This window comes from Elaeis guineensis, chromosome 5, assembly GCF_000442705.2.
Source record: "Elaeis guineensis isolate ETL-2024a chromosome 5, EG11, whole genome shotgun sequence".
NCBI classification, from domain to species: Eukaryota; Viridiplantae; Streptophyta; class Magnoliopsida; order Arecales; family Arecaceae; genus Elaeis; species Elaeis guineensis.
The window spans coordinates 108,121,587-108,142,364 of NC_025997.2; the positions used below are offsets into that span (position 1 = coordinate 108,121,587).

The 20,778-nt window shown below is 34.1% G+C and overlaps 1 protein-coding gene across 1 annotated transcript; it reads left to right on the forward strand.

The window, feature by feature from the left end:
* Positions 1 to 17,663: 17,663 nt before the first annotated feature.
* Positions 17,664 to 19,948, forward strand: LOC105045407 (pentatricopeptide repeat-containing protein At1g03540). Its single transcript, XM_010923674.4, has one exon. The coding sequence runs from the start codon at positions 17,892 to 17,894 to the stop codon at positions 19,710 to 19,712; it is 1,821 nt and encodes a 606-aa protein (XP_010921976.1). The 5' UTR covers positions 17,664 to 17,891; the 3' UTR covers positions 19,713 to 19,948.
* Positions 19,949 to 20,778: the final 830 nt, after the last annotated feature.

Here is a 20,778-nt window from a genome sequence, read left to right on the forward strand (position 1 = left end):
TTTTGTCTAGAGGATGGTCATGATTGTCGTAGGAACAGAAATTCTGATTATTCACAGTTTCATGCATATTACCAAATGGTATCACGTATCAGCATTTTTGTTTCTCTTGATTCCACATTTTGTATAAATTTCTAAAAGTTATCTTGAGAAATTTAAACAAGCAGTGGCATCTAGCAATGCAGGTCAACATATGATCCATGAATCTAATCAGATAAAGAAGGTGGGTTAGTAATTTTGTGAAACTTTTTTCATTAATTTTAGAAGAAAAGTGAGCAGGAAGAGACTTAATCTTGTAGGCCTGCTGAATATTGTATCATGGTTTTTTTCCATGTTGATTATTATTAGAAATATTAGAACAAAGAGGGCTTGGACTCTCATTTTCTCTAAACCGATTCAATCCTACTTGGAATGTGATAGGTGCCACGAGCATTGCCTCCACCCGGTTCAGATGCGGCATTGCATGGGAGGCAAACTTAAACTGCTTTTTGGCGGTGCAATAGAATTCTCCCTTACAACAGCTTCATTCTGTGTTGATGGTTGATGAACAACTTCTTTTTCCTACCTATAGATGGAATAATCTCTCCTAAAACTACATTCCCGTATTCATGCACTGACCTTAGCAATGAGCACCACCATGCGCCATCGCCTCTCTCTCTCTAGAATGTCCACCTAGCTGTCTCTCCCTCTCTTCTTCTTCACCGCCATGCCAAAAGCCTCCAATTCTTATCTATTCTTCACTTCTATCGAGAGGCATCCATGCTACCATGCCTCGACCCACCATTTGGATGACATGTGATATGGCCGCACATTTCATGGAGTATAGCTCTAGAAAGTACATAATGTCTACTCAATGAATAAAAAACTTTTACAGTATGATTCATCATTTCCAGAATAGAAAAATCAGCTCCAATATTACTAATAATAAGGACAAACTAAATATTAATTTTTGAACATCCTATGGTGTCAGGAGTTTTTGAACATATTGTTATAAAGTATTACGCAGAATTACACAGATTTCATCTTCTCCTTCTTCCCTTGTTTCCCACATTTATTATCAGATATGATACCTTCAAAAGAAAAAGGAAAACAATGGAAGAAGGAGAAGATGAAATCTCTATAGTTTTGATTAATGCGTTATAAAATATGCGTATGATGATGTATAGTCTAATTGTTTGTCTAATAAAGGAAATATCAATCAGATCTGAATTAACATAGCTTACGTGTCTAATAAAGGAAATATCAATTGGACTAATATGGCTAATATCACATTAACACGCACCATTCTTGTTTTCCTCGAGTAGTTTGATCTCCCAGCCGAATGAAGAACCATGTCTCCATGGAGCGTCACTTCTTGTATAGTCTCGGAGCAAGGAATGTTGGTTAATCTATCAAGAAGCTGAAGGCTATTTTCTTGAAAGCTGGCAGATTCATCGAAGTTAGGATCCTTAAGTTCCCTTCTGAATGTCTTCAACAATGAAGTCCTAGAGCAGAGGACTGATGAAATATTTGAACAATTAAAGAACTGGTCAAATATAGCACCATCAATTGGTGAGATTTCCTCTTACAATAATATGGGGGAGACTCAAAGGTGCTACCCTCTCTCCACCTGGGAACCTCTCAAAGATCATGTTTTAGAAGTAACCCACTACCGCACCATTATGAGCGATCACCAATGACTTGTCTTTGTACTGTCGATCTCCATTTTGCCGAATGAGAATCGCACATGTTTAACGATTCCTTGAAATATTGCTTAATATAATTTTCTATCACGCCCCCAATCCGAAATTGTGAATCGAGGATCATGACAACCGCCACATACTCATAGAAGACTCTTCTCATAAGCATGCAAGGCATCTTATCATGTTATCTTAAAACAACAGCGGAATAATTAGCCAATAATTTAAATCCAAACATAACTACCTAAATTTCTTTCTTTAATATCTCAATAAATTTAACAATGATTCATAGGTCGTACATCAAATTCAATAAGACTTTCCACCTAAAATAAAAGTATAAAAATTCTGCTTCTGATCACTCTTCCATTCATATCTTGTATCATCTTAATTCCTCAACATCTGTAAAAACAGTAAAATATAAGGTAATGAGCTAGACAGCCCAGTAAGCAATGATCACTTCCCAACAGATTTTATCAGGCATTTAAGTAAATAATCATTTATAGAAAATAAGCATATAGAGTTCATCAATTCGAAATCAATTTCAATTATGCAATATAATTCATGTCAAGTTCATTTCTTTTTCGAAAATTCAAGTTTCTTTCGGGATTTCAATTTCTTTTGTTCTTCAATTTCTTTTCGTCAACCATGAGCTATGACCACATTTTTCCTGTGGCAGGATCATAATACCGCGTATCTGCTTGCGGTAGGCTGCGAATCATCTGGCAGCCATGTCCTTTGGAACCGCTGGTCTCGCTGGCGGTTTGTCGCTGGTCTCTCTGGCGACATGTCGCTGGTCTCGCTGGCGACATAAACCCTCAGGACAATCAATTGCCAACGTATATGCCCCCATTGACAGGGTCTTTTACATAGTCAGGTTGTCAATTCTTATTGTTTCTTATATCATAATTCTTCATAAATCATGTTTCATATTCTAATTTCGATAATAAAACATATAATCATGTAGTATCGAAATCAATCAATATAATGCATCATGAAATCAATATGTTCAATCATACTTCATCATAACATTTCAAATAAGATATTTTCATAACAAAATATCATTCATCCAATTCATGCATCGTTTCACAAATCATGTCAGAAGAATACATTATAATTTGCTGATAAATCTAGAAAAAGTGAAACATTACTTACCTCAAACGTATTCCAATAAATCCACATAATTCTATAAATTTTCTTCCAAAAATTCTGTTCGTAGATCATATCGCGATATCCCATGATCAAACATCCATAATCCTATACAGAATCAATTTCAATAATTAGAAAGAATACGAATACCATATTTCAACGGTTTAGATTGGGTCCGATCATCTAATTTTATCTAATCAAAATCTAATTAGGACCTAAATGATCTAAAGTTTGACTATCAGATCAAATCAGATTCGAAGTGATAGGATCGAGGTTTCTTCATCGATTTCATAAAATCAAATGGAGAGAGAAAATCAGAGGAGAGAGAATTCATGAGGTACAATTCGAATTGATCAAGTGATACAATCCAACATTACGATTGGTCCAATATCTCAATTGGTGAAATCAACATGATCAAATCAAGTCATGGCTAGATCGAAATCATGGATAATCAAATCTAAAGATTTATGGTCTGATTAAGGTGGGTGCCAGTACGCTGTCTGACAATCATGGATCAGGATTCTTCATTAGAATCAGATCAGGACTATTGAAAGAATTTTCTCATTGATAAATCGATCAAGAGAGAGAAATCGATCGAGAGAGAAAAATGACTTTAGAGAGAGAAAATTCTAGAGAGAGAAAATTTTTAGAGAGAGAAAACTCATCTTGGATTCTTCAGGCAATATGATTCAACAAATTCGATCGATCAGATCAAATCATGCTAAGATTATCATGTGGATAATTCAATAAGATCATGAGAAATAAAATCTAAAAATACTTGATCTGGTCAAAGTGGATGTCGGTGTACCGTCCGACGATCACGGATCAAAAATCCATCACGAGGATCATTTAAATTCATCATCATTCTTCTCAAAATTCTAGAAATCTTAGGAGAGAGAAATAATCTAGAGAGAGGATTCTAGAGAGAAAGTAGAGAGAGAAAGTCCAATTTTAGAGAGAGAAAATACTAGTTCAGGCTGAAAAGAGAGGGAAGAGAGAGAAACTCTCTTTCTTATATTTTATTATTTATAAATTAATTTATTTTATTTTTTTCTTTCTTCTTTTCTTTCTTTCTCTTTTTTCTTCCCTTCATGGAAGAGAGAGGAGAGAAAATTCTATTTATTATTATTATTATATTATTATTATTATATTATTTTTCTTCTTTTTTTTTCCTTTTTTTTTCTTTTTCTTTTTTCTTTTCTTTTTCGTTTTCTTTTCCTTCTTTTTCCTTTCTTTTTCTTTTCTTTTCCTTCTTCTTTTCTTTTTCTTTTTCTTTTCCTTCTTCTTCTTCTTCTTTTCTTCTTCTCCCATGGGCTTGTTTTGGGCTGAAACAGGGGACCGTGAGGTCCCCTCGTTGGGTGGCCGGCCGACGGCGCAGCCGGCGTGGGACGACCATCGGCAGGAGAGGAGACGTTTCGGCGGCAAGGGGCGGCCAAACCGGTGGTCGACGGTGACCACCGATGATAGAAAAATGATAAAAAGGAAGATTCTTCCGCAACAAAATCCGACGACTCCGGTCACCGGCGAGCGTGCACATCAGCACGAAAAGAAAGGGGGAGGAGAGAGGAAGGGGAGGAGGCTTACCTCCGTCGCCGGCGAGGCTTTTCCGGCGAGAAATTGGACGGCACAGTGACGGATCTCTATGAGAAATTTCCAGCGATTGCCGCCGTTTTGCCCCGGGATTTCTCGATGAGAGGAGAGAGGAGGGTTCTCCTCCTTAAATAGAGCCGGAGGGAACTCGTCTCCGACTCCGATTGGGAGCCGGCGAGAGGAGGAAGAAGACTCCCTTCGGGAGTCTTCTCCCCTATTTTTTTTTTTTTTTTTGTTCGTTTGGATTCTTACATGGGTTGGGCCGTCACATTTCCACCAAAAAAAATATTGCTCATAGAAATAGTGTGATAAGTTTGCAGAGATTGATTAGAGAATGAGAAGCTCGTTTGTTTTAAGACTAGCTCTCTAATTGTCAACTAAAGGAGTGTAAAGTTACATTAAATATTTGCATAGCACATAAGCCTATTGGTGCAGCTTTGTATTTTCTTTTTATTGTTTTTACTCAATAGATGTTGAATATTGAAGTTCCCTGGTCTTAAAATGGGATGGAATGAAACATTTTCTAAGTTTTGGGATTTTGAGCTTGAGTCTGAGTTAGCCGATTCACTTCAGCTTTTTAGTGCATATAAAATTGGGTTAATAGAAAACAGGATGAGTATTCGAAGATAGGATTGCTCTAGAGATATTACAATAACTTCTCTTCATAAATTCCAACATGCTGGTGGTGTGAAACCATATTTTATTGATGGGTTTTTGAGATCTTTGCTTCACTATAGGTTAAAGCCTTTCTTTGTTGGCTTCGAACAACTAGGAACTTACCTTAAAAGAAATGGATAAGTAATGGTAGAAGCGCATTGTATTACGCATGTTAGAAGTCAGTTGATTATATTTTTACAAAATGCAAGCTCATTGAAAAGTCTAGCTACTAAAATTCAATATATCTAGAATAGAAAAAAGAATTAAGAAAATACTTAAATTATACAATAAATTCTAAATTTTTTGAAATTTTTTGATTTCATTCTGAACTTTTATTTAGTGAAATTAGATCATCAAATTTTCAAGTTTCTTTAATTCAGACCTTGGTTATAATTTCTATTGCCTTACCATCATAGAGTTATGATTTGACTTGCCTATATGACGAAAATTTTTTTATATGGCAAAAATGATGATAGGGTAGAATGGTAGGATTTGTTCCCAAATTAGCCCCTCTTTAGTTAGTATTTTGACCCATTCCGATCCAAATCCCTTCTCACCTACTTAGCACCTAAACATTGACGATGACCTTAAGAGAGGTGGTGTTTGCCTTCGATGATGAGTATCGGTGATGGGTACTCAATTTCGACAATGAAGGTAATGTCTTCAGCTTGTATTAGATTGTACGATAAGCATGTTAAGATTTTAGATATTTTTTTCTATAATCCCTAATCCTTACATTATGGATCCTTAGAGATGGCAATGGGTAGAATTTGGGTCAGATATTGTACTATCCATCCCCAAATCTGAACTTAATATCTTATACCCAAACCCTATCCAATACCCGATTAAATAAAAAAAGAGATATCCATCTCCATACCCAATGGGTTTGGAGATACCCACAGATAATCCATTTTTTCATATCCAACCCATACCCATCCCATACCCAAAAAAAGTAAACAACCAAAATAATTTTATGCATATTATCAATCAAAATAAAATTACCAATTCAACATACAACAAAATTTATAAGTCTATATTTATAGAAATCAAACATAGAAATAGAATTACAATTCAACATAGAATATATAAATAATCAAAATAATTTTATGCATATTATCAACCAAAACAGAATTACCAAAACAGAATTATAAACATATATATTTGAATATAGGTTTGGGTACTACCCATATCTGTAGGTTTGAATCGAATTCAGATTCGAATTTGAGTAGAAAATAGCAGTACCCATACCCGTACTATAGTTTTCGGATTTTACCCAAATCCGGTCAAACTCTATTTTTCGAGTTTGGCTGGGTTTGGGTAGGTGCATACCCATCGAGTCGGGTCAATTTTGCCATCCCTATGGATCCCTCAATTAATCTAAAAAATCATATAAGAATTGTTTTAACATCAAATATTGGTAATGATTTTGAGCAGAAAGTGACCCAAAAGTTTGTTTTGTCATATCTCTATGTGGTCTCAAAACTCTATTAGATATTTTTTCTTTAGCAAAATGTGGTCGCAAGATATTTTTCTTTTTTATTCCCACTTGGAACAAGTGGAAAAAAAAATATTTCCTTTTTATAGTAACAACTATATTTACAATGTAGTCTTTTTGTCATGGTAACCATAAGGACATTTTTTTTCCACAAGGATATTAAAGCAAATAAGAAAACAAAAAAAAAAGAAGAGAGTCCCAATTGGACTCTATTTCTCCCTCCGAGTCCATCACAAGGACTCCTAGGGCTCATCGAACTCCGACGAAAGCCCTAGGAATTGACCTATAAAAGGTCCCCAAGTCCTCCCCCTAAGCATCATCTCCCATCTCCAATCTTCCGTTGGCAAAAACCCTTGATGTCTTTTGATTTTTCATACAATGGGCTCGAAGAGCTACCATGGATTCATCGCTGCAATCGTGCCTTCAACCTCATCAGAATTAGGTGAGGGACCTAAGCCCTTGCTCTTCTCTCTTTCTTGGTTTCATGGCTACCATCCCACTCGGATTAGAGCTAGCAAGTCACTAGATTCCTTTGAAATCGAGCCTCTCTTATTTCTTTCTTTTCTTCCTCTCACTAGACCGATCATTGATGCTGATTGGAGCCTTACTTTAGTTGCCAAAGATCGAGCCATCATCATTAGAGCCATTATGATCACGGTCATTAAGGGCCATGAGTGTTGGTTGGGGCCTAAGACTCTCTCCTATTTTCACGAGAAAAAAAAAGAAAATAAGAAAAAGAGAAAAAAAAAAGAAGAAAAAGAAAGAAAGGAAAAAAAAAGATAGAGTGAACTTCCTCTCTCCTCTCTTTCTTCTCTCCTCTCTATATTCTCTCTCTATTATCTCTCTCTGTGAATTTTTCTCTCTAAAATTTTTTCTCTCTTCATAAAAATTCTATAGACCAATAGAGGGTCCAAAAGTCCCGGTACACTTGGATTGATCAGTTATCCTAAAAGGAGTCTTGAACTTGCAGTGTTCGAATCATTTACCATAATTTTTTCATCATCCCTAATCATCTATGATTTTTATATTTGATCGTTATCATGTAGAGGTGTGACTGTCCGCATATATGTCGAGCGAAATACTTTATTTATGAATTCATAGATCAAGAAATTCATCGATTACTATGTTTGAGTCAATCATCGATAGAGATAAGGATTCTTCAATATGATCATCTATATATTTATAGAAAATATATTTATATGATTGATGTATATTCTATATCTATCAGTATGTGTATTATATATTGTTGAATTGATGTTGCTTGAATTATAATTAATTAGTACTTAATGATTACTGAATAAGAAAAATATAATTTAACATAATTGATGGGATGGGTAGCATCTAGGTTAATCGATCTTGCAAAAAATATAGTGTATATGCTGAATCAGTCTCAGAATGGGGTGCCACAAGCTGAAGCATGTATGGGACTAATCTAATATTGAAAATCATATTATCTTTAATAATATGGATGGGGTATAGGTGATGTTTGGACTATTTGGTCATATAAGAAACGTGGTGTATGTGTACTAAATCAGCCTTAGGCTAGGGCATAGCATTGCGTTTGGCCTACCATAGACTGAAGCATGCCTATAATTAGTTCAATCTTAAAAAAATAATATTAATTTATATTACTATAAGCATGAAAAAAGGAGAGTATATAAACTAGTCAGACATATATGAGACATGGCATATCAACCACAGGCTGAGATGTTTTGGCCTGCCACAGGCTAGAGCATGATTGTGACTAATCCAGTGCTAAAATCAGATTAAAATGATGAATCATATTTAATTAAATGATATCTGAACTAGTTGACACGTATAAAATATGATATTTATAATGTCAGCCATAGGCTAAGATGTGGTTGTCGACCATAGGTGAAAATGTGGTGTATGTATGTGTGTGTATTTGATACTATGAGCTGAAGCATGAGTAGATCTAGTCTAGTACTAAAATAATAATATGGTTTGGATCAGAACTGTATTAATCAGTTAATGATAAATAATCTTATTGAATTATTGTTGAATATAATTAATAATCGGTGTTATGTGATATGTTTAATAGAATTGTATATGATGATATTATTAAATTTTTATATTGATGATAGATGAATCTTATTATTTTTCTATCAATTATATATATTTATTAAAAAATATTTTATATTCATATTGATGTGAGTGTGGAGAATTTTTATTAAACTCACAAACTTTTTTTTTTACAATTGTAGGATATATATATAGTTTTGGATAGGTTTGTCCTAGAGTTCGAACAACGGAGTGATCTTATAGGCCTTGTATGATCTCTAGAATATTTGCTCTATAGTTTATACGGCCGTGTTGCATGTCCAACTTAGGTATTGGGTTCGGGGCATGATAATAACACTTTCTTTCGAAAGTATTGACTTAATTTTATAAGCACTTAGAAAGGTTGATTAATGAGAAATAACAAAGTAATGTGGAAAGCTACAGTACCATGTATAGTATGCCATAATAAACACATGCTGATGATGCCATCCTCAGTACTATATCAGTTATTTTGTGCTCGACATCATTGTTATGGTGATAACAGTCATACAATCTAAGTATCTAATATCTATAATATTGGATGCACATGAATGTTGTGAGGCAGCCATAGGCTGCTTTTTTAACTGTGTATTTCATTAATAATTTGATGGCTATTATGATTTGAATTCATAATTTGTCAGCTATTTTTCTAGTTGATAAGCTAAGAAGCCAACAAGTAGACTTTTTGTTTGTTATTTATAGAATTACGGAATTGATCATCTTGTAGAGTAGTAAAAAAATTCTATTTATAAATTTTATTTGTTACTAATCTTTTTGATATGTCATGTAGAATGAACATTGTAACTATTAAGAATATGCATTATGACGACAAGTTTGTCAATAATAGAGAATGCAGTGATTGATCATCTTGTAGAGTAGAAAAAAAAATTCTATTTATAAATTTTATTTGTTACTAATCTTTTTGATATGTCATGTAGAATGAACATTGCAACTATTGAGAATATGCATTATGACGACAAGTTTGTCAATAACAGAGAATGCAGTGAATATATTAGAGGGAGTATAGCCTATTACAACATCAGTGATATAGGAATCTTCTCTTTGACAAATTAGAAAAAATGATGGAGTTGCTATGTGTGGATGAAATTGTGAGATTATTCTATAGAGTTTATGTTTTCAATAGTAATCAGAGAATAATGCTTCTATATGAAGATAGTTGGCTAAAAGATATGATAAAGATTGCTTTAGATACAAGAAAATATCTTCATCTGTATGTAAAGTATGAAGTAGTCTAGGAAGAAGCAAGTATGGGGCACCTAAGAAGCAAATCTAGGACTTGAAGTCATATAAAGCAGATTGGTGAGAACCAAACTAAAAAAATAGTGATTACAACCAAAAAAATATGGTGAGAAGCAAGTATGGGGTAGAGGAAATAGTGATAGGATAAAAAAAAGAAGCTCCAGCAAGGCAATTGGAAAGCAAAGTTAGAAACTGACTTCAAGCAAAGAACTAAAAAGTAAAAAAAAATAGAAAATAGCGAAGTGACCTAGGACTCCTAGGATTATTTAGGAAGGTGGTAAGGATGAAAAGGATAGACCATGCAATAATAGTGATGAAGAGGAGAGTGATAACATACAACTACTGTACAGATGCTGAGCTATTAACTGATTATGATGAGTTGATAGCTATGAGAGATAAAGTCAGTAAAGTGAAGAGTAAGAATAGAAAAAGAGCTGATGAGGTGTAAAAAAATCCACCAGCACCTATTAGTGAGTTTATATGACTAATAAATTGAAGCTACTATTTTGGAGAAAGTTCAAGAGCAAGCAGGCTACTGCAATGAGTATCATGATTCTTCTGATTTTAATAGACTTGAGTCAAGTCATGAATATAATATTGGTGATCTTAGAAAGAGGAAGAGATAACTTTATTTCAACTCTAAAACTAAAATTTTTCTAAAGATATGATATTCAATACCATGGAGTACTTTTATGATGCTGTGGTCAAGTTAGTGTAGCACAAAGATATAATGTAAGATTTATCAAGAATGAAGCAATCTGAGTAGAGATAAATTGTGTATTTAATAGTTATCCATTTAGGTTATAGAGTTCATATGAGAAATATTTAGATAAATTTCAAATAAAGACTTATATTGGAGAATATAAATATGTAAGAAGACATAATAATAAATGAACAACAACCAAGTGGATTGTAAGAGAGTTTCATGATAAGCATAGGATATGTTCTATTTATAAATCTAAGAAAATGAAGCATGACATTAGGACAAAATTTGATGTAGATGTAAGTATCTATAAATATTAGAGGATAAGGCATATGACTTTGGAGACTATTAGAGGGTCTCACCATAAGTATTATACCAAGTTACTTGATTATTGTGAAGAGATCAAAAAGAGCAGCAAGGGCACTACAATAATCTTGAAGGCTAATAGGTCTATTAATGGAGTGCAATTGTATAGATTGTATATAGGTTTTAAAGCTCTTTATAGGAGTTTTTTGGGAGCTTGCAGGCTTATATTTAGTCTAGATGGATGCTCTCTTAAATAGATTTATAAGGATGATTTCTTACCTACCATTAGCAAAGATGCTGATACCTAGATATTTCGAATTGCATGGGCTGTGGTCGAGGTGGAATGCAAAGATTCATGAACTTAGTTCATTAATTTATTAGCTAAAGATCTTGGATTTGGAGATGGACTGGGTTAGACTGTTATTAGTGACCAACAGAAGGTAAACTACTAAGTCAAGTTACATTTGCTGTAGTTTCTAATATTTAGTTAAATTATATTTTGTTATATATTCTTTGTATAGGGGTTAATTCAATTAGTTAGTGATCCACTACCACATACTAAGCATAGGCATTATACAAGGCACATCTATGAAAGTTGAAGGAAAAAGGATAAGGGTGATGTTTTCAAATCCACCTTCTTCAAGGTTGCCAAGTGTACAGTCGAAGGAGTTTTTCTTAATATAATAGATGAGTTGAAAGAATTATTAAAAAAAGCATGGAAGAACTTCAATGAAGCAAAATTATAAAAATTTGTGAAGTCTTTCTTCAGTCCATTTTCTCATTGTGATGTCATTGATAATAACATATCTGAAGCATTCGATGGTTACATAATATAAGCAAAGAAGAAGTCAATAGTTGACATAGTTGAAAACATATGGAGGGCATTAATGATCTGAATAGTGAAGAAAAGAAAAGATATGGAGAAATAACATTGAAGTATATACCTTTGAATTCAAAAGAAGATCAAAAAAAATAAGTCAGAGAGTATATGGTGTAAGCCATTTTATAATGGTGATAGAAAATTAATGTGAAGTGGCATGCAAGGATGGATCCTATGAAGTGAGCTTGGAGCATAGGACTTATGCATGCAATGAATAGAACCTAATAGCTACTTTATGCATTCATGCAATATTTACAATATGGTATAAAAATGATAGTGCCGAGGCTTATGTGGAAGAATGATATATCAAAAATGCATGGAGGAGATGCTATGAGTTCGTTCTTCAACTTGTCAATGGATCGTAATTATAGCCTAGGATAAGTGCATACCCAATTCTACCTCCACTTGTGAGAGTAATGTCTGATAAATTGAAGAAAAATAGAAGGATCCACCTAAGAAGTCCAAGAACCCTCACAAACTATCTAGATATGAAAGATAAATGACTTGTCAGATTTACTTCAAAATATCTCATAACAAATAAGGATGCCCTAGTAGAAATGATTTATTAAATATTGATTTATCTCATTATCCATCACCCAAAAGATCTAGAAGCAGGTCAAGAGCTGATAAGGTTATGATAACAACTAAGCTATATGTGTTACATACTATTTTAGCTTTAATATCTTTGATAGTATTTATCCTTGTTATGCTAGGTTATGTTCTATAGAGCTATTACAAAAGGATGACCAAAGTTGTCAATAATGACATAAATAAAATAATTGATAGCTACTGAAACTACTGCGCAACAACATGATGAAAGCCAACTGAAATCAAAAAGTGGCCAAGGCAAAAAGGGCTACCTCATAGTTATGGGTTGTATGTGTCACCTAATAGTAGGAAGAGATTCTTTAATTAAAGTAAGAATTTTATCATTATTTGGCTCATACAATAAAATTCAGCTAATATCAACACTCTTTGTTTTATAAGAATTAGGTAAGGTTTGGTATTTGAGTCATGGAGGAATAACCTAATTTATTATGGATTCACTAAGAGCTCATGTTGATACAAAAGGAAAAAAGATATTAGAGAATCTACTCAATCACTATCTTTTTAGTTTAAAAACTAAGAGAAGCAATGTTGGTGATGTTTAGAAATATTATTACTGATTGTATTTTTTGTTAGGCTAAATAGTTTGTTAACTGTTCAATATTTACTTGTTGTGGGATAATATTTTGTTGATATGAATGTAGTTACAGTGTTTATGTTAGTTTAATATTCATGACTTCAAAGGAATAGTGCAATGTTGTAGCTTTAATATATCATGACTTCAACTTCAGTTCAATGTTTATGACTTTAATAGAACAGTATAATATTTCAACTTCAATATATCATAAGTTCAATGTTTCATGAGTTCAATGTTTAACTCAATGTGAAATTCAATGCTTAAATGATAGTGTTGTAGTTCAATGTATATATTTAAGGATAGTTGAAGACTTTATTTCATTGTTCCTAGGGTATGAATGTTTTATTTGATGTGCATTTTAATAGCACAGTTTATGTACCATATTTTTACTTTACATGTCTAATAGCATAGTATACAATATATCATGACCTCAATGGAAAGACTTCAAAGTTTTATGACTTCAACTTTTTGTTCTATGAGTTATCTCGCTCAAAATGCAGTACATTGTTTGATTCATTGTGTTGCAGTTCAATGCTTATGTTAAGTGTTACAGTTTAATATGCTTGTTAAAGAATCAACTGAAAGTTTTACATATCTGTTATATCATAAATTTAAGGTTTTATGTTTAATGTTGCAATTCATTTAATGTGCATTTCAGTGGCACAATATAATGTATCATTACTTCAATATATTATAACTTCAATGTATTATGTTTTATTTCATGTTCATTTCAGTGCATAGTTTGAAGTTCAATATTTCTACTTCATGTTTGTAATGGCATAGTCCAATATTTTGCTTAATGACTTCAAATCTTATGTAATGGCATAATTTGAAGTCTAATATTTCATGTCTTGAATATTCCATGAGTTGTCTGGCTCAAAGTGCAACATATTGCTTGGTTTAGCTCAATGAATAGTTTATTGTTTGTCTCTATGTTTGCTCAGTTGATACTGTTTGGCTCAATATTTGAGACTCGATTCAATAGCATATGTATGAAATAGATCACTAACTGAGATCAATAGCACATGAGTAAAACACATTATTTTCACATAAAAGATAAAATTTTAGGTTCATTTTTTATGATTTCAATATTTGGCTCAATGTGTAGTTCAATGCTTGATTCATCGTGTTGCATTTCTATATGCATTTCAATATTTGAATGAGTATTGTAGTTCAATGTTGATCTGACTGAGGAGAAAAAATATTTCCTCCAATCTATTCAATTCGATCTCCCAAAGAGAAAGATAGAAGAAAAAAAAATTGAAAGTAGATACCAGTCCTTTTTTTTATTGATTAAAAATGAGGTATATACAATCTATCTATAATGATGAGGTCCATTCTTATACAAATTAGGTTAGATTCCTCTTCTAATTCTAAAAAGAGTCTTTTACCTGAAATAGACATGTCTAGTAGAAATAATTTAAAAAAAATTAAAATTTTTCAAGAGGTAAATCTTGATTTCTATATCAATTTTACTTTCTATCGCCCTATCAATTTTTTTTTAAATTAGAAGCTATACTTGGTCAAAGTCTTATCCACAAAAAAAAATTTAGAATTGATTGGTCCATTTTGGGGCCTAGATGAAGGTATTCATCTGATCATTAGGGCCTTTGCGTCCTTGACAAGATGTGTCATATCTTAAATTTTGAAAAACTATCCAATTTAAAATTAAAAAAAAAAAAGATCATTGAAATCAGATGTCGTATGACCAAGTTATGGTCTTCAAAAATTTAGCTTGTGAATTAGCTTTCTAATGTGGTAGATCTTACTCTTAGACCCTATCTAACCCTATTCTTAGTTGCCAAAGTTATTTACATCTAGTTAAGTGATCCTCCTAGATCAACTGTGTAATTCAAAGATCTATTGAAAGCTTTATTTCATTGTGCCCTACAGTTTCACGTTTCATTTTATGTCCATTTCAATAGCACAATTTGAAGATCAATACTTTTGCTTCATATTTGTAATAGCATAGTCCAATATTATATGACTTCAAGTCTAATGTGTAATGCCATAATTTAGAGTCTAATATTTTATGACTTGAATATTCCATGAGCTTAATGTCTAGTCTCAAAATGCAATGTATTGCTTGATTAAATGTTTGGTTTAGTTGAAACTATTTAACTCAATATTTAGAATTTGGTTCAATGGCATATGTATGTAATAGATCACTAATTGAGATCACATAAATAAAACATATTTTTTTCTATGAAAGGCAAAGTTTCAGCTTCAATGTTTCAGATTTATATGTACAAAAGACTGTAGCTGCGCTACTATGCAAATTATAATCTTAAAAGGAGGACTTATGTAAGACAACCTCTAAAACTGATTTTACTACATCCTTAGTCATTGATGTAGCATGTTTCAACCTTAAAAAAGGATTTCAAAGGTTTCAATATATCAAGAATTTCAACTGTTATAATATATCAAGGGTTTCAAATATTTCAAATGTACCAAAGGTTTCAACCTTTAACATTAGGGGTAATTTTCAATGTTTTATAGCTCATTGTTTCATAGTTATCATGACTCATTTTCCAATATTGATATTACATATGAAACAAGCCATCTATAATATTGATTGAGCACACTTACTATATAAAGAATTTGTACCACATATTCACATATTAAATATAAAGCATTATACTCAATATCATTGCTGCACAATATTCATTACAAAGGTTATTTATAATAGCTTGATATACTGACAATCATATAAAAAATGATCAATCAAAATATGATCACCATTAAAAAAGTTATTCTCAAGATTTTTCCACAGCTTAAAAAATGGCAATCACTCAAAACATGATCACCAATGTTAGTAAAATTTATGAAAGCATAATTGCAATAACATAAAGCTTCTCTCTTGCATTATGCTTTGCAGGCTCCTACATCAACATAAATTATTCAGCTTTCAATCTTGCATCTTCTCTTTGATGTCTACTGTCTCTCTTTTTAAAATCTCTGTCTCTTTTAACAAATCAATTATCTCTTTTTTTAGTTTTACCATATGTTTTTTTCAAACTTGAACTTTTTATTCGATACCTTTCAATTATTGTAGATAATCTTCTCATCTCTAATTTTAAGTCCCTCATTTTTTTCAAGCAGAGCTGCTTTTGCTCGATCCATAGTTTTAGGATCAATCTATATAAAATATCTATAATATGAATCATTATACAACCAACAAATATGCACATACATTATCACAATTATCTTTTTGATCTACAAAACCTGGTTGAAAGAGCAACCACCTTAACTTGTTACATATTCTGCTATAGTTATAAAGGGTTTAGATGCTATAATAATACCTTAACAAACAAATAAAATAGTCAAACAAAACTAGCATACAGAGACAAGCATGTACATCCAGATTTATGAACTAATAAAATTATAAAGATGAGTTGCTCAGACCCCCAACCAAATTGTATATAATAAAATACATGGGATGAACAACTTAATAATTTAGACAATCCCTTATCAAATCCATAGCATTATAATTGGATAACTGGATAAGTAGAAACATCCACCTAAGAAACCGACTATACTTACCTGATAGTTTGGACAACCCCAAAATCTTTGTCCAGGATTGTTATCAATCCATGAAGTCCATGTTCTAGATATAAAACTGTACTTGCACTGATCTGTACCTTCATGGTGCCTAGTTGACTCCATGCTAGAGAGTGGAGACTTTTTTGAAGAGTACCTTCCAACTCTCCTACTCGCAATCTTTTCAAACACTCATCTTTCTTTGTTACTTTTATTTACTGCCTTGCAGTCATTGCTAGCTAATATGCAATAGCTAGATGGGAAGGAGAAATTGAGATGGTATGGAAACTCAAGATAGAAGATAGGAGAAAAGAAGGAATGAAACTTGAAAGTATTTTTTCATAGTAGCAAAAGAAGGCCACCTACGTGGGTTATATGACATCACATGACAACTTTGTCATGGTAAAATAATGGAAATCATAACCAAGATCCGAATTAAAGAAATTTGAAAATTTGATAACCTAATTGCACTAAACACAAGTTCAGAATAAAATTAAAAATCTTCAAAAATATTCAGAATTTTTGCATAATTAAATCTTAAGAAAACAAATTCTGCTTACAATGTATTGCCCAAAAGGTTTATTAAGAATAATCTATGGAAGCATAAGATGGTCTTTTTGCAACAGTATTGTAACCTAATGAACCAAAAAACAAATGCTCATCTTCCTTATTATAAGTATTTTCTCAAAATATTTTGATCTTAAGATCAAGCTGCTACTATTTTTCGGTGGTGTGCATGTCTGATCCCTTGTGTAGTCACACAAAGTTGATGCACAGATGATGTACAATTGCAAAACTCACACACTAAAATATTGCATGCTCTATTTATAATCAATTTTATTATTGAAAAAAAAAGACTGCTACATATTATCTATCTAGTCAGTGCTCAATTCAGCGAACCCATGTGGGAATTGCAAGCTAGGCTTATAAAATTGTGACCTCCATTATCATGCAACCAATTATCAACTTTCACACGGGACTACCGAACAAAATGGTTGGCACTTTTTCCTTGTAGAAAGATTATTTAACATACCAAGAACCTCTTATTTCAAAAAATATAAAAAATATTTAAGATACCATTAAAAAAAAAAAAATTTACAACATGCTCATTATTTATAACATACAAGCTTGTGTTACAGTGGTTTCTCAAGACTCGCTATGGCCATACAAATTTTAGTGAACAAGAGAAATTATCTTCAATTTGTTTAACATATTTCCCCTATGTACTCAAGCTAATATTCCAACAAATTTTTTATAACATACAAATTTTTTATAATCTTGATGCATGCATGTAGCCGACGTTAGCCTTCCCAGGCTCCGCTGCACATTCTGATGGATCCAACATAGCCGTTACTTTTCCTCCCGCCGTAGTTTAAAGGAAAAAATATTTGTAAATGAAGCAGCTCCGTCGGCGCCACTGCACCTCCTACTCCCACCTCAATCCAAACCCATCATCTCCCTCTCATTCTCCCTCCCGATCCAAAATCCTCCACCTCTGCAAGTCCGGCTTCCTCTCCCAAGCCCTCTCCCTCCTCAAGTCCGCCGAACCCGGTCGCCTCCCCCCGAAACCCATCCTCTACGCCGCCGTCCTCCAGGCCTGCACCACCTCCTCCTCCTTGCCCCGGGGCCTCCAGCTCCACTCTTACGTCCTCAAGTCCGGCCTCGACAATGACCGCTTCGTCGGCAACAGCCTCCTCTCCTTCTACTTCAAGGTCAGCCCCGACTTCTCCCTCACCCACCGCGTGTTCGAGAGTTTGCCCCTTAAAGATGTAATCTCCTGGACCTCCATGGTCTCCGGTTATGTTCGTGCAGGGAGACCCACGGAGTCGCTTCTGATGTTTGCGAAGATGCAAGCTTTTGGGGTCGAGCCGAATGCATTCACACTCTCTGCTGCAATCAAGGCATGTTCCGATCTCAAAGATGTAAAGATTGGTAGCTGCTTCCATGGAATGGTTTTGTTGCGTGGTTTCGATTTGAATGATGTGATTGCTGGTGCTCTTGTTGATATGTATGGTAAAAATTCAGCATTGGAAGATGCATGGCATGTGTTTCATGAGATGATCGAGCCTGATACTATCTGTTGGACTTCGATGATCTCGGCCTGCACAAGGAACGATAGGTTTGAGGAGGCAGTGGGGCTTTTCCACTTGATGATGAGGAGGAAGCTTGGGTTGTTTCCGGATGAATTTACTTTTGGGACCATCATGACTGCTCTGGGTAATCTGCATAGGGCGAGACAGGGTAGGGAAGCTCATGCTAAGTTTATCACGAGTGGGCTTGGAGGGAATGTGGTGGTGGAGAGCAGCACGGTCGACATGTATGCCAAGTGCGGCCTCATGGAAGAGTCTCGCAAGGTCTTTGACCGGATGCCCACAAAGAATGCTGTCTCTTGGTGTGCCCTGCTTGGAGGGTACTGCCAGAGTGGTGACTATGAGACTGTCCTTGCTCAATTCCGGGAGATGGATACAGAAGACAATCACTATAGTTTTGGCACAATTCTTCGGGCATGTGCAGGCCTTTCAGCTGTGAGACAGGGCAAAGAGGTCCATTGCCGGTTCCTGAGGACAGGAGGTTGGAGGGATGTGGTTGTGGAGTCTGCACTTGTTGATCTATATGCAAAATCCGGTCTTATAGATTATGCATATGGAGTTTTTACTAAAATCTATATGAGAAATTTGATAACATGGAATGCCATGATCTGTGGTTTTGCTCAGAATGGTCAAGGTCGGGAAGCCATTAAGTTGTTCAATGACATGCTTAGGGAAGGGGCTAGACCTGACTATATTAGTTTCATTGGTGTGCTTTTTGCTTGCAGTCATGCTGGTTTGGTCGAAGAAGGGAGGAGGTACTTTAAATTAATGAATGAAGATTATGGTATTGCTGCTGGAATCGAGCATTACAGTTGCATGGTTAATCTCCTCAGCAGGGTTGGCCTACTCGAAGAAGCAGAAGATTTAATTAACAAGGCTGTCTGTAGAGATGATTCGTCATTGTGGGCTGCTCTTCTAGGTGCCTGCGCCACCCATTCAAGCCCTGCTGTAGCAGAACGTGTTGCAAAGAGAATGATGGAATTGGAGCCAGGGTACCACTTGAGCTATGTTCTTCTTGCTAATGTCTATAAGTCGGTTGGTCGATGGGATGATGCTTTGAAGATAAGGAGGTTGATGAGAAAAAGACGTGTAAGGAAGGCACCTGGTAAGAGCTGGATTAAGTAAAGCGTAACATCAGTTCTTACATTGGTGGTACTGATTTGCTCAAAAATGAATTTGAAGATCTTGAAGATCTAGATTTGGATGAGGAAACTGCAAATTCCTTTGGAGACATTTTCGAGTTCTGGATTCTAATATTTATGAGATCTAGTGCTAGTGATACTGATAAAAAGAAACAATGTGGAAACAATTAGAGTATGCGTAACTCCATTCACGTAAGTTTGATTGTCAAATTTGCATCAGGCTTTTGCTTCAACATCTTCTGCTGATTCTTATGTAGTTCACCACTGTTTTGCACAACATCTCTGCAATGTCTGAAGAATTATAGCAGATGTTATTGGCAGATTTCTTTTTTTTTTTAATGATTATTGAGTTATGAAAGGTAGAATATTAGATATACATTCACTATGTTGGTGATGATGCAGTAAATTGAGGGAAGCAAAGTAGTCAGTAAGAATGTTCAAAGCAAGGGAAGTATATGCCTCAAGAAAAATTGGATCCAGATTATAAGCTCAAGACAGGTACGTGACATGAAATTAGAATAAGAACAGGCACTCTTGCAGACTGGAATGAGAAACAAGAAATACAGAACCTTATCATTTCTCTGATACTGCTAAGAACTAAGAATCTGGCTAGATCTGCAAGATGTCTGCATCAAGGGAGCACAAACAATTCAGGAAAAAAATTTCTGTCAATATTTGGACTGAGTCTTATGGACTATGGAAGGTATCAAAGGTACAAAGAGCAAAGGGTGGACAGAATTTTTAAAAATGGCAGTATTATGTAGACTAAGAAAGCAAAGAAATTTGAAAAGTAGAAATCACAAATGAAAATAAAGAAGTTCCAGTACTTAGCTTGGCAGCTTTAATATCTGTAGTACTGATGGAAGTAGGTTTTTCAGATAATGTATTAAAGTAATATATGGTATAAACAGCCCAGGAAATAATTTACTGGAATATTAATATCCTTTGGCGGGAACAAGAAGGCAATGTCTTAGCATGAAATAAGACAAATTGATCAGGACTGGCTTTGTTGTTTGGGGTATGCTACAAGTGTGATAATCCGGCCCAAT